Below are 14,723 nucleotides of genomic sequence, written 5' to 3'. Positions count from 1 at the left end.
ATTTTTGACTACTCCTTTTTCAACAGACGAAAAGGATTTCAAAAGAGGAAATTCCCTCGATAATTTTGATGAGTCCGATGGTAAAACTATAATGAAAAAATTATCCATTTGCAAAAAATGCGGTCATCCCTTTTAAACAATATCCATCATTTTAAATTAAATAAATAAATAAAAATGTATCGTTCATTCAAAATATAAATAAAATATTATAAAATTAAATTTAAATCATTTATTTATGTCGGACCAAATTTTTAAAAGAAAAATTTCTCATTTACAAAAAAATTTATTTTTTCTTTTCTCACGTCTGTCTGCCATTGTTATTTTTTTTGGGGTGGTTAACATTAAGGTTTTTAAAATCTATCGAGTATTATTATTATTATTATTATTATTATTAGTTTTTGTCAAATGAGAAATAAAATATGCGTACACGTACGTGTATGTATGTATAATCCTCGCGTCCTCCTTTTATTTTTTTTTTCAAATTTTACGGTGTTAATCGTTTCGGGTCCCGAGGGAACATTGAGGTTTTCCTGATGTTGTCGAGACCGAGATAAAGCATAACGACACGTTCCAAACCGATTCCGCCACCTGCATGAGGTGGACATCCATATTTGAACGCATCGATGTATGCTTTAATTTTTTGCAAATCTAAAGGCAAAATGTGAGGCATAAAATAAAATACTTTGAATTGGGGCAAAACAAAAAAAAAAAAAAAATTTTTTTTTTTTCAATGACTTACCTATTCCATGATGCAAAGCTCTTTCGCATAAAAATTCAGCGTCGTGAATTCTTTGAGCTCCCGACAATATTTCTTCTCCCCTCATAAACATGTCGTATGAATTAGACGCTTTCGGATTGTTCGGATCCGGCATTGTGTAAAATGGTCGAACGCTCAATGGATATTTGTCCAAAATGTAAAAGTCGGTGTCGTACTGGAAAAAAAATAACAATTTAATATTTTACTCCCTGTAATATACATTTTGCACACATTTCAAATACAAAACGTAAATGTTAAAGTAAAAGCATATTAATTATTAGTTCACTTGTTAGTTATTGGTACCTTGGCTTTTACGATTCTTCCAAGGAGTTTTTCATCCGGAGTACTTAAATCATCTTCTTCACCCAAAGTAACTCCAGCTTCTCCCAACAAAGTAATAGCATCTTTAAATTCGAGTCTTAATGGGGGAACCAAGAATTTAAATGGCTCTACTGCATACTGCTGCCTAATTATCTCGATTTCCTGATGGTAACTGTAAAAAAAAAAAAAAAACTTCATTTAAAAATTTACTCGAAACAAATAGCAAATAATAATAAAAATGTTAAATAATTATATGATTACAGTTTTTGTAAATTAATAAAAATGTCGGTAAATGTATCAGCGATTACATCCACCACTTCGTGATAATGAAATTTAAAGGCCATTTCCAAATCCAAACCGACAAATTCGGTTAAGTGCCTGTGTGTATTACTGTCTTCTGCTCTGAATACTAAAATGAAAATTTTAACAATGAATTAGTGAATATGAAAAAAAAAAAGAAAAAAGAGTAAAAATATTTGGAAAATAACCTGCTCCTACGGTGAACACTTTATCAAAATCAGCAGCTATTGCCATTTGCTTATATAACTGTGGGCTTTGAGCTAAATAAGCTGAGGTTTTAAAATAAGAAACTGTGAAAACATTTGCTCCTCCTTCACTGGCAGCAGAAATAATTTTCGGAGTATGAATTTCGACAAAACCCTAAAAATATTTATATTAAATCAATAATAAATTGATTCTAATTTGATATTAAATAAAGTATTTAATTTTAAATGAATTGATATAACAATACCTTTGATGTTAAAATATCTCTAAATAATTTACATACTCCAGCTTCTAATTTAAATATTGCTTGGTTAGCAGGAGTTCTTAAATCTAAAACTCTATTGTCTAACTTTGTATCTTGATTAACTTTTATGTTCAATGCATCATTATCCTTATTAAAAAGAAAAAAAAAAATATTTATAGAATGAAATCTTTATAAATACTTAAAACAGGGGAAAAAAAAATTATGAAAAAAATTTACTTCTGAACTTTTTATTGGTCTCGATGCATCTTCTATTAATAAAGGCAACTGACTTTTTGCAGAACTAACGACAAATAATTCTTTGACATGAAGTTCAACATCTTTCTGAGTACAACTTTCTATTTTTTGTGCAACAGTTTGAATGACACCATCAACATCAATTATTGATTCCTTTGAAATTCTACAAATAAAAAACAGTTGGATATTTTTAAATAAAAACTAAAAAAAAGGTATTTTTTAAAAGTTTTATTTAATATTTGTACTTTACTAAAAAAATATTTTTTTTAGATATTTTAAAATTTTTTAAAAATACTTACACAGATGCAAATTTTACCATCTGTTTACTGACAACATCATTAACACATAAAAAACATTGAATGGTATATTGTTGTTGCCTAAGAACTATAAAACATTGTTTTCCTTTTGCTCGACTTGTTTGTAACCTTCCTCTTACTTTAACTAAGACACCACTTAATTTTTCATTCAAATTTTTAACTTCAGAAAAAGGAGCAGTAATTTTATTGGCACTTCGAATCATTTCCATATTCCCATATTTTCCTTGAGAATAATCATCTTCAACACCTTGAGGCTCATCATTCTAAAACATTTATTATAATCAAAATAAATAAAACGTGGTAATTCAAAAAAAAAAAACATATTACTACTGTAACTCACTTTGGAAGATTGTCGGGCTTCCTTTTTACTTGCTTTTTCAGCTTCTTTCGCCATTTTTTTTAAAGCTTTTTTAGATTTCACCTCTTCTTGGTTTGATACCAAAACATCACCTTTTTCCTCAGACATAATTCTAAAATATTATTAACTTAAAAAAAAAAATAAAAAATTTTTATTTTCAAACTCGGCATGAACTTAAAAAGTTGGCATCACTGCAAACATGTTACGTTTTATCACAAGAGTGCAAATTTCCTAATTGCACTTTATAATTAATTTAGTCCCAAAAATAAAACCGAAAATTCCTATTATGACACATATTTTTAATTCAAACAGCTTGGAAATTTAGATATTTTCTTATTTAAATAATTAAATTTTTAAAAAGAAATTAGTTAGTAATTATAAAAAAAAGTAAAACTTTAAACTAAAATTAATTGATAATAAAATTTTATGAACGTCAAAAAATTATTAATTTTTTGGAATTACACAATTAAATCAAATTTCGAATTAGTTAGTTTTAGTTTTAGGTTGGTAAAAATGTTTCGTGAGGAATGGTAGAAGTTAAAACGTCACTAAACTTTTACTAAAAACAGGTAACTTAGTTTTTAATTCATTGGCCATTTTCAACTTGTCATTTTTAATACACCCAGGATTGTGATACTTTGAAAAGTTTTCTAGCTATTTTACCTAATTTTAATTCATAATTAAAAGTTTAATAAAGTACAAATATCGACCAACGATATGTAAACAAATAGATAACTCACTTACCCTACTTTTAAATCGCCATCACCGAGATCAAATTTTTGCAGAATGTATCGGATTTCGAAATTTTCAAATACCATAGTATTTACTTTTAGAAAATAATTATGTCTAAATATTATCTTTTATCTCAATTGCGATAGATAACTTTTAATCATCAACTTGATAGTTTGCTTTAATCGTACTTTAATAATTTCTGTTATTGTATTGGATTCATTTTAAGTGTAATTATTTTTTTTTCAACTTAAAAAAAATTTCGATTTTACTTTTATATTTAAAAAAGTAATAATACTGCTGTTTTTTTTTTTTTTTTTTTTTTACATAAAAACTGAATGAGAATGAAACAAATTACTCAAAAGCAAATCACTTTCAAATACAAAAATTTTGTGCAATTTTGAATATTATAACATTTATTATTTAGTAAAAGAAAATAATTATGATTTTCAGGTGATGGATGGCACATTGATAAATAATGTCAACCAGATTTTATGATATCCCAAATGGAGATGATACTGTAAGGTTGTTAAGTAATCCACTTAACAATGAAAATTTGCAAGTGGATGAGTTTGAATTTTCAGAAGAGGCCAGACTGAATAATTCTGCATCATGTTCAGGATGCTGTTCATCACTTCCTCAAGAAACTAGTAATATTTCTATTAACTGTTTAGAAAATGACCTTTCTGTAAGTAAATTTAACAAATGTATATGTAATTGTGTTGGAATATTTTTTGTTGTACTTTACTGAATTCTTGTTACTACAATAATCATTTTGAATTATTAATTAAAAAAATTAGGTTCAAACTAGCCACAGTAATCATAATGGAGATTGTCATAATGGCCATCACTTTATGCCTACTCATTTACATAATCAGTCAAGTTCCAGATTACTTTTGGCTCTTTGCTTGTGTATAATTTTTATGGCTGCAGAAATGATTGGAGGATACATTGCTGGAAGTGTAGCTGTGGTTAGTGATGGAGCTCATTTATTAACAGATGTTATAGGATTTTTAATATCACTAATTGCTATTGCTACATCGAAAAAAAAAAGCACAAAAAATTTCAATTTAGGATTTTATAGAATCGGTAAAGTTTTCACACTTTTCTTTAGTTAAAGTAAATTTCAAGATGAATTAACTAATGTTATGAGTTAATCATTTATTTTTGTAATTTCATTAGAGATTCTGGCTACCCTTAGCAGTATTTTATTAATATGGATCATGACTGCTGTTTTAATATATATTGCTACAATCAGACTTGTAGGAGGAGATTATTCAATAGAAATTAATACTATGATAATTATCAGTTCTTTAGGAGTTGTTATTAATATTTTGTAAGTAGTAATTCTTCCCAATCAGAAAAACAAACAAACAAAATGAATTTTTTATGCATAAAACATTTTTTTAAAGAATGTTTTCAGTATTACACGACTGTTGTCATACTAATCATATTCATTCTCATCCCATGTCAGTAAAAGAAAAATCGAAAAGTAATCAAAATATTAATGTTCAAGCCGCCATTATTCACGTTATAGGTGATTTAGTTCAAAGTGTTGGCGTTTTTATTTCATCAATTATTATAAAATTTTACGTGAGTAATATTTATAAACGTTTTTTTTTTTTTTTTTTTTTAAATAATTTATTTCATCCATCGTGCAAACGTAAATTGATCTATCATTTACAAAAATTTTTTTTTTTTTTTTTTTTTTTTTTTTTTTTAGCCCGAAGCTAAATTTATGGATCCAGTATGCACTTTTCTATTCTCAATAATTGTTATTTGTTCGACGTTAAAACTTTTAAAAAATTCTGTATATATACTAATGGACGGATTTCCAAATAATATCGAGTATAATAATATTTTAATGAGCCTTCAAAGTTTAAACGGAGTGCGTCACGTACACAGTTTATGCGTTTGGTCGTTAACCGTTGGAAAAAACGTTTTGATTGTACATTTAGCCGTTGGTATGCGACCGACCGACCGACCTATTAACTACTGTGATGATACCTGAAATGAAAATATTGTTAAAATAATTTTTTGTTTTAGATGATACCGCCGACAGAGATTTAATTTTATTTCAAGCACAAAGAATCGTTTCGACAAAATTCGGTATTAAAAATCACACAATTCAAATAGAAAAATATCATTCGAAATGTATGCAACCTCGTCAGGAATTCGGACATTTATGGAGTTGATAAAAAATTTTAATTTAAATATTTATCATAGATAAATTTTAATACTAATCAAAAATAATAATAACGCGGGTTTGAATGAATTCAAGCAACAACCGAATTTGAAAAAAGAAATTGAAATTTAAATTATTTTTTATTTTATTTTACTTTAATTAATTAATGCATCACGTATAATAAAAATTCGGGCCATATCGTCTGTGATTTTGATAATTTTATATAGATTAAGGGATAAAAAGTTACTTAATTAATTAATTATTATTATTTTTTTCTTTTTCACACTCTGATAATAATAGTGATATATAAACGAGTGATAATATTATTATTATTTTAAATACTAATAATAATAAATCAGTATTTATTTTTATTATTATTATTATTATTATTATATTACGTAATATTTATATTGTTTTTAAAAAAAAAGTTTATCCAGTCAAAGCTCAATTTTTTTTTTTTTAGTAAATTTTTTTCGTTAAACGTATATATACACCTGATATTATACTGTAATTTATTTATTTTTTATTTTTGATTATTGTTAATGTTATACAAATTTTATTTTATTTTTTATTATTTTTAATTAAAAAGAATATATTTATTTGTATATGGCAAAAAAAATTTATCGATTATAATTTATATTTAATATATATTTTTTTGTATTAACTTATTTATCTATATATTTATATTATTTTACTTTAAATTTTGTTATGTAAAATGCAATAATTATCTTAAATGTAAATTATTTTATTTATATATATATAAATAATCAAAATTAAAAGTTTTATGAAATGAAAAATATACGTAAAATATCGCATTATTGAAAAGAAAAAAAAACTTATTTATTAATAAAAAACATAACTTTGGCAAGCACAATGAAATATTTATATTATTGAAAAAAATATATTATAAATAACTAGGAATTAAAATTTATTTTTCTATACTCGAAAATTAATAATATCATAATAACGAATAATAATAATTAAAAAAATTTATCAAATATTATATTAAATAACACTTATTATTATTAATCCGTTTATATTTCCATACGTAATATGTTATTAAATATTATGTTGATTCTCTCCTTTTAAAATTTCTATCATACATAGATCTAATAAAATTTTTATTTAATAAAAATATCAATTGATATACCTAGAAAATAATAACCGGCGGTTTAAAAAGAATTTAATTTAATTATTTATTTATTTTATTGCCTTATATGGAAAATACATAATTAAATATAATTATATTATTAAAAGATGAGTCGAATAATTTTTTTTTTTTTAAATAAATAAATAAATCCCAGGTTTTTCCATTTAATTTGATTTCCGGCTCTAATTATTTTTATTTTATTATTATTATTATTATTAACAAATTAGAAAATTTTAAAACGTATTATGATTTTTTTTTTTTAATTGAGCAAATATTATTAAAATTTTATTTTATTTTTTCGATGTTTATTAAAGCAAAAAAATTTTTTTTGTTAATAAAATTCATCTTTTAAAATTCACGACATTTTTTTTCTTTACCTAATTAAAATTATTATTATTAAACACGATCGACTCCATTTTTTTTTTTTTTTTAAATCCACTTTTAAGGTTTATTTAAGCAAGAATTAAATGGCTAACATAATATATATATATATAAGTACAAAAAAGAAAAAAAAAATATCTAAGTACTCAACTATCAATTACTACTAAAAAAATTTTCATTGAAAATCAATAAACCTGATGATATTTAAACCTTTTATTTTCAGGTATATCAAATTTTTTATACATTAAATGCAAAATTTAAATGATTTTATGTAAGCATGTTAAAATTAAATTAAATTTTTTTTTTTTTTGTATTTATTAATTGCAATTTAATAAAAAAAAAAAAAAAAAAAAAAAAAAAAACTTTATTAAAAATTCTATATGATAAAAATAATTTTTAATTAAATTAATATAGTTTTTATTTAAATCACATTTTTCCCGGTTTTTTTTTTTTTTTTGGTTAAAAAGTAAATAAAAAAATTCGTTTTTTTTTTTTTTTTTTAATATTAAATTTTTTTTTTATTCGCCGCTTTTTTTTTCCTTTACGAATTAATTTTTTTTTACTTTTTTTGTCCGCGTAATTATAAATATAAGTAGTAAATATATAAATGAAAATAAAATAACGTTTCTAATAATAATATAAATAAAAATTCGAATAACGAGTCAAAATATATACAAAATACGAACAATGAGCACACATATGTTATATATGGCCATTGATTATTACGATCAAGCATTCTAATTTCAACGTATTTAAAAACTAAAAATTAAAAAAAAAAAATAATAATAATAATAATAGAGGGCAACGTTTCGGCACTTAAAAAATTAATATCGGGGTACGACGACTAACAAAAATATAAACAACCAACATTTGGTAAAAAATATCTATAGTAGTACATCGGTTGATAAAATGGACGAAAACGATATGGAACCATGTAATTATCACGGGTGTTGACATCGGGTAAAAAAAAGCGCATCGGGTACTCGTTCCCGTATATGGTCCTAAAGAGCAAGGCTTGGTGGTCGAATACATTTAGTAGTAGTACGTAAGGCATATTGTGAATTAGCCAATAATTTTGTTCCAGCCCCCTCATTAAATGTAATCCGAATCCCGTTTGCGGTGCGATATATCTCACGTAATTAAAATAAGTCCTCGGATCCATGGCCAACGGGGGAGGATATCGATATTGCAAACCTCAAAGTATGACACAACACCGACAATATCCGTGTCTAGCTGCATTATTTGCAGGCGGAGGAGTTACTGGTGCAAAATACGCATGTACCATTATTCCCGGTAAGTGACTCTGTTTTTAAAAATAGCTCGTGTTATTATTTGTTTAGTTTATTTTTTTTAACCGGAAACTTCAAAATAAAAACTTACCCTTAATCTCCGAATACCAACTCTGGTGATTAGCTGGCAATCATACAATTCGATTCTTTGTAAATTGTGGCATGAAATAAGATGTTCTAAACTGGCATCCGTAATTAGAGGGCAATTGTCCAATTCTAAAACCGTTAAATTTTCCGCAGCACAGGGAGACATTCCCAAGTGTCTGATACCTTCATCTGTGATAAGCTCGCAATGTGATAAACTCTAAAAAAAAAAAATTGAGTTATGCTATAGAGAAACAAAGTAATTTTTTAAATTTATATTATTAATTAAATTTTTTTTTTTTTTTTAAATAAAATTTCAATAAATTTTACAAGTTTTTCAAGTCTGGGACATCCCATTGCCAAATGTATTAATGTTGCATCCGTAATTAGCGCGCATTCTTCCAAATCCATTTTCTCCAGAAATCTACAACTTCTGGCAAGAGCTTGAAATCCTGTATCTGTAAATTGAGAGCAACCGGCAACTTCTAAAGTTGATAAGTTTGGACATAAATGTGCCAACATAAGTAGACTATTATCCGTCAAATGGCTACAATTTGTCAAGCATAAATAATGAAGTTTAGGACAATTTTCTGCTAAATGCTGTACAGCCTCATCTTGAATATTCTGTTAGAAAAATTTAACAAAAGAGTAGTTGTTGTTCGAAGAAAAGTATTTTAGAAAATGACTACTTACAGAACAACCGAAAAGATTGACTACTTCAAGACCAGAACAATATTTTGCTAAACAGCTAACGGCTTTGTTATTTATTAATATGCACCCTTTTGATATAAAAGATTTTAACTTTGGACATCCTCTAGACAATGCTTCCACCCCTAAAATACATTTATTATTAAATTTTATTTTGTTTTTTTAAACTTTTTTGAAATCATTCATAATTAACATGTAATTATTATTTTTTTTAAATTAAAATAATTGAATTTAAAAAAATATTCACCATTTTCTGTGATTTTGCTGCACCAACTAATATTAATATGAGTTAAATTAGAACAACCATCTGATAAATACTTAAGTGAATTATCTGTAATTGCAGGACAAGACCCTAAATCTAATTTTTGTAGTTTTAAACAATATTTACTAATTGATTGACATGAACTGAAAAAAAATACATTATTTCACTGTTTAAGTAATTAATAAAATTTTAAATAGAAAACTACAAAAAAAAGAAGCCAGCATACAATATAAAGTACTTATTAAATCATTTAATAAAAATTTAAATTAATGCTATGTAAATCTAAGTTAAATTTATCTGATTTACACAAAAATAGTGGGAAAAAAATTTTCCTCAAATTTATATTTGCAATTTAGAAAGACGTTTTGCAATTTATTTAATTTTTTGTCATGATTATGAAGGATGATGAATCAATATTAACCTATCGGTAATATTTTTGCATCCATTTAAGTTTAAATCTTCCACATTGTTGCATAACTGAGCAAAAGTTTTAATACTAGAATCTCCTATTGACTGACAACCTCTTAAGCTTAACTGTCTCAAAAATCCACAACATCTACGAGAAATATTTTCAATGACTGAACCCTAAAGGAAAAAATAAAAAATGAAAGTTTCACATGAAAATTTAAAAAAAAAAAATATTATTACTAATATTTTAATAAGATTTTTTTTTTTTTTTTAATTTGGGATTTAACTTTAAAAAATAAAGTTAAATACCTCAACATCTCTTTGGAAATCAAATAAATCTATTCTTTGCCAATTGCTTCCGTCTAAAGCCAAAACATTCCAAGCTTTAGACACTTGAGCGCATCTGCAAAGGGACACAACATCCAAATAAGAAAATATTCTGAGTAAAAGTTCTTTTGGTAGCTTCTTATTAATTGGTGCATCATCATCCATAAAAACTCTTGTTAACTAAAACAAATAAAAAAAAAATTTCTATTAGTTACATAAAAATATTGATAAAATTTTTTAGATAAATGAAGTAAATAATTTTTGTTTTCTGACAAAAATTCTACAGAAACCCCAAAAACAATAAAAATTAAACATAAAAAATGAAAATGATTCATTTTCATTCATTTCCAAGGGTATAATATTTAAAATAACTTAAAAAAAGCAAAAAAAAAGTTTACAGGAGAATATTTGATGCTCTTATTAGTTGAATGTAATTTAATAATAAATAAAAAATTTTTTTTAATTTTTTCAATACCAATACTATCAATTTCATACAAAGAAATAAAAAAAAATATATACATAAATAAAAAATTAAAATTTATTTAAAAATAAGAAGAATTTTTTTTTGTCAATAAATAAAAAAATTTCAAATACAAAATAATAATAATAATTGGTGAAGCTATAAAAAGAACTACTACAAAATATTTAAATTTATAAATGATAATTTCGCAAAAATAATATGTTACAAATATTATAAATTATACTAATATATTTTACGTAATAAAAAAATATAAAGAAAATTTTAGAAAATTTTTTATTTATTAAAAGTCTCGCAACAAGAACCATTAAAGCGTTTTTTTTTTTTCTTTTTTTTTTTTTAAATGGGAAAAATAAACAAAGAACGATTGACAATAAGTTGAAAACGTCAAAAAAAAAAAAAAAAAAAAAAAAAAAAAACAAAAAACTCACAAAACAAACAAAAAACTTATAAAATATAATAAATAATAATATGTATACCTCAAATTTATTTCGGTTTGTGTTTAACATTTTTTTTTAAATTTTCGTTTGAAACATAAAAAATATTAAAAATTGCTTGCATAACTTATATACAAAAAAAAAAATATATTAAACATGAATTTTCTTTGTTATCATTTTACACTTAAAAGCAGACGATAACTGGTATTTTATTGGTAAGAGGAAGAGAGGAACATCAGGAGTTCAAATGTAGTGTAAGTAATTTCTTTTTTAACTAATACTTATGTTTAAGTGTACATTGAATTGAATCGATTGCTAAATTATTATTTTTTTTTTTTTTTTAATAATTTTATTTTTTCATTTTAATTAGGTTTCTTGAAAAAAAAACAAAGAAGTGCTTAAATCGCTTCGTTTATAAATAAAAATAACTCCTTGTAAATAGTGACATGTTGTGGTTTGATGGCCCTGTCAAAAATGCTGTTGAAAAAGTCAAATCTAATGGTTTCACACTTATTGTATTTGTGCAAGGTAATGCAATTTAAATAGCAGTAATAAATAAAAATTGACAAATTGATAAAATTAAAAAAAACAAACATTTAAAAAAAAAAAAAAATTTTTTTATTTATTTATTTTAGGAAATGATGATCTGTCACATAAATATGAGTTATTTTTGAATAAAACAAAATTATCCGAAGATTACGGTTATACAGCCCTTAAAATTGCTAAAAATTCAGTTGCCTTTCGTCATTTCAAACAAATATGTATCTTTTTATAAATTATGATTTTTCAGCCATATGTTTTAAAAATGCATGATTATTCTTAACATTATATTTTGATAGATGTTAATGTTCCGATACCATCAATTTTTCTAATCGGAAATGATGGTATACCTATAAAAGTTATATCATCGAAAAGAATTTCAGATGTTTCCCATGCTATTAACAATGCATTCGAAGATCAAAAACTAAAAAATTTAATTTGTAAGAAATTAGAAAGAGAAAATGCACAAAAAAGTCATAAAATAAAGACCAATATTTCAAATAGTAAGTTTTAATTTTTTTTTTTTTTTCGTAAAATTTTATTGAAATTTACAAATCGAGATTTATATATTTAAGTGATAAGTGCACAAAATGTTGTTGGTAAAATAATTTCATAATTATTTATATAGGTTAAAAATAATCTGGGAAAAAATTTTTTTTATTAATTTCTTTATTATTATTTATATATTTAGGTGCCCAAGGAGCCATTCCAAAATCTACGGATAATAAAAACACAGGTAAAAATATTTTTTATCATATATACATTTAATTTCGATGAAAGACAATAAAAAAACTTTTTTTCCCAAAATTTTAGGGTTGCATTCTGATATAAATGAAGAAATAAAAAAAAAAATAAATGAAATTCGTTCATTCCCTAGATTTTATCTTTTAAACAATCCTATTATTTTAGATGATTCCTTAAATCGATCCCCCGTTATTCATAAAACTTATTCAGGCAAGCTTGCTCCATTAAGCATGCGGAAAAAATTATTTTACTTTTGATGATAGAATAAAAAATTTTTTTTTATTTTTATTTTTATAGCTCGATTACAATTTCGCCTGCCACACAGTAATGAAGTGCCTTCTTGGGAATTCCCAGATTTATCCACTTTGGGTGATATAAAAGCTTACTTATCGGAAAAAATAAAACTTTCGACAAATTTTAAACTTTTAAGAGCTTTTCCAAGAACTACTTTCACTACTGAGGATGAAACAAAAACTTTAGTCGATTTATCTCTGACTCCTAATGCAACATTAATCGTCATTCCTGTAAGTGAATTTAATACGATTTTATTTTCATTCATATAACTAAATTATTTAATAATTTTGATTTATTTATTTATTTATTTATTTTTTTTTGTTATTTCAGATTCAAGATAAAACAGTACAAACAAGAATAAAAAAAATTATAACAAATCCAAATCTTATTGCAGTTGTTATGCAAGCAATTTTGCAACCTTTTATAATGGCACTAAATTATTTTAAAAAATATGTATTGAAAATTGAAGGGAATACTAATAATACCAGAAAATCGTTAAAATTTCCCAGCGATACCAACATTGAAAAAAAGTAATAATTTTTTTAATATAAATTTATAAGATCAGTCATTCGTTTTTATATTTATATATATATTGCATTTAAAATTATTCACACTTTTTTATTTATAGATTTAATAAGAAAACTTCAACTAGTAATTTTCACGAATTTAAATTTGATGAAGATTCTGATAATGACAGGGATTATCCTGACAATGGAAATTCAACACAACAAAGATATGAAAAATAAAATGTTTTAAATAAAAAAAGATTTTTAATTATTTTTTTGACTTATTTTTCTATAAATAGGTAAATTTAAAAACCTAACATTATACAAATATACATCGTTACATTGAATTACAAAAAAAAAAAAATAATAATAATAATAATAATCGAACTTAAAGTTTTAAAATAACAAAGTATATAATTTCATTTTTTTTCTTCAATGTTTAAAAAAAAAAAGAAATAATTTTTGTTCGTATTAAGTAGAAAAAAAAAAAAAATACCAATTTAATATCAATAACAATGAAAAATAATCAAATAAATGAATGATTTTCATAAGAAAATATAAAAATATTTTTTATTAATTTATTTTAAAAAAAATTTACATTTAAGCATTTTATTTTAATAAAATAATGCGTTAATGGGAAAAAAAAATTTACTTTACAATAACATTTCAATATTTTTAAATATTATTATTATTTCTATGAACTTAAAACTTATTTTAAAAAAATTATAATTTTATTTTTTTACATTAAAAATCTCACTCGCTCTGAGTATTTTAAATGTTTGTGGAAAATAATTTTTTTTTTTTGTTCTTATCGTTTTATATTAAAGCAATTTATAAAAATATTAAATTAAAACAAAAAAAAAAAGAATAAATCGAGTATACCAGGCGGAGAGAGAGAGAGAGAGAGCTACTAAATTAAATTGGCACAGTATATAATAAAAATTGTTTTATTTGCAAAAAAAAAAAATGTTTTCCTTTGAGAAATTACTAATTACGGTTTGTTTTTTTTTTTTTGGAAGTATATTATTTAACAAATCGATCATTATAGCAGACATTATAGCAGACCTATTTAAGTAAAAAAAATTTTTTTTTTTTTCCTTTTTTAAATTTAGTTTAAAAAATGTACAGTAAAATTAATTATAAATAAAAAAAAATTTTGTACTACTCTACTCTATTAAATATTTTTTTTTTTTTTTTGAGGGACGTAATTATAATATTTAATTGAATAATTAAATTGACTAATTCACACATTCACATCACTTACATCATCATGGCCACTAAAACATTTTATTTTTTTTTAAAATTAATTAATTAATTATTAAAATTTAATAAATAATTAGTCCTTATTTTATTTACTTATTTTTGTTCACACTAATTAAAGTCGAATCTTTTTTACGTATTCGCACTCAGTACTTTAAAAAAGTTTTTTTTTTTTTTTTTTTTTT

The 14,723-nt window shown here is 23.5% G+C and overlaps 4 protein-coding genes across 4 annotated transcripts; 2 read left to right on the top strand and 2 right to left on the bottom strand.

Annotated features, from left to right (window-relative positions):
- Positions 1-484: 484 nt before the first annotated feature.
- Phum_PHUM090410 (aspartyl-tRNA synthetase, putative) lies at positions 485-2,864 on the bottom strand (the record flags this gene model as incomplete). Its single annotated transcript, XM_002423824.1, has 9 exons — positions 485-648; positions 740-932; positions 1,061-1,250; positions 1,340-1,487; positions 1,567-1,738; positions 1,830-1,973; positions 2,064-2,244; positions 2,381-2,661; positions 2,739-2,864. The coding sequence occupies 9 exons, from the start codon at positions 2,862-2,864 to the stop codon at positions 485-487; spliced, it is 1,599 nt and encodes a 532-aa protein (XP_002423869.1).
- Positions 2,865-3,963: 1,099 nt separating this feature from the next.
- Positions 3,964-5,680, top strand: Phum_PHUM090400 (zinc transporter, putative; the record flags this gene model as incomplete). The annotated part of the gene is made up of 6 exons (XM_002423823.1): positions 3,964-4,173; positions 4,286-4,574; positions 4,668-4,821; positions 4,898-5,078; positions 5,209-5,449; positions 5,532-5,680. 6 exons carry the CDS (start codon positions 3,964-3,966, stop codon positions 5,678-5,680), a joined length of 1,224 nt encoding a protein of 407 aa, XP_002423868.1.
- Positions 5,681-8,396: 2,716 nt separating this feature from the next.
- Phum_PHUM090390 (F-box/LRR-repeat protein, putative) lies at positions 8,397-10,444 on the bottom strand (the record flags this gene model as incomplete). The annotated part of the gene is made up of 7 exons (XM_002423822.1): positions 8,397-8,504; positions 8,582-8,794; positions 8,905-9,198; positions 9,268-9,407; positions 9,557-9,687; positions 9,966-10,129; positions 10,262-10,444. The coding sequence occupies 7 exons, from the start codon at positions 10,442-10,444 to the stop codon at positions 8,397-8,399; spliced, it is 1,233 nt and encodes a 410-aa protein (XP_002423867.1).
- Positions 10,445-11,640: 1,196 nt separating this feature from the next.
- Phum_PHUM090380 (uncharacterized protein) lies at positions 11,641-13,271 on the top strand (the record flags this gene model as incomplete). The annotated part of the gene is made up of 4 exons (XM_002423821.1): positions 11,641-11,722; positions 12,034-12,237; positions 12,812-13,002; positions 13,242-13,271. 4 exons carry the CDS (start codon positions 11,641-11,643, stop codon positions 13,269-13,271), a joined length of 507 nt encoding a protein of 168 aa, XP_002423866.1.
- Positions 13,272-14,723: the final 1,452 nt, after the last annotated feature.

This window comes from Pediculus humanus, genomic scaffold (genome assembly GCF_000006295.1).
Source record: "Pediculus humanus corporis 1103172107443 genomic scaffold, whole genome shotgun sequence".
Classification (NCBI taxonomy): Eukaryota; Metazoa; Arthropoda; class Insecta; order Psocodea; family Pediculidae; genus Pediculus; species Pediculus humanus.
This window is presented reverse-complemented; position numbering and strand designations above follow the sequence as displayed.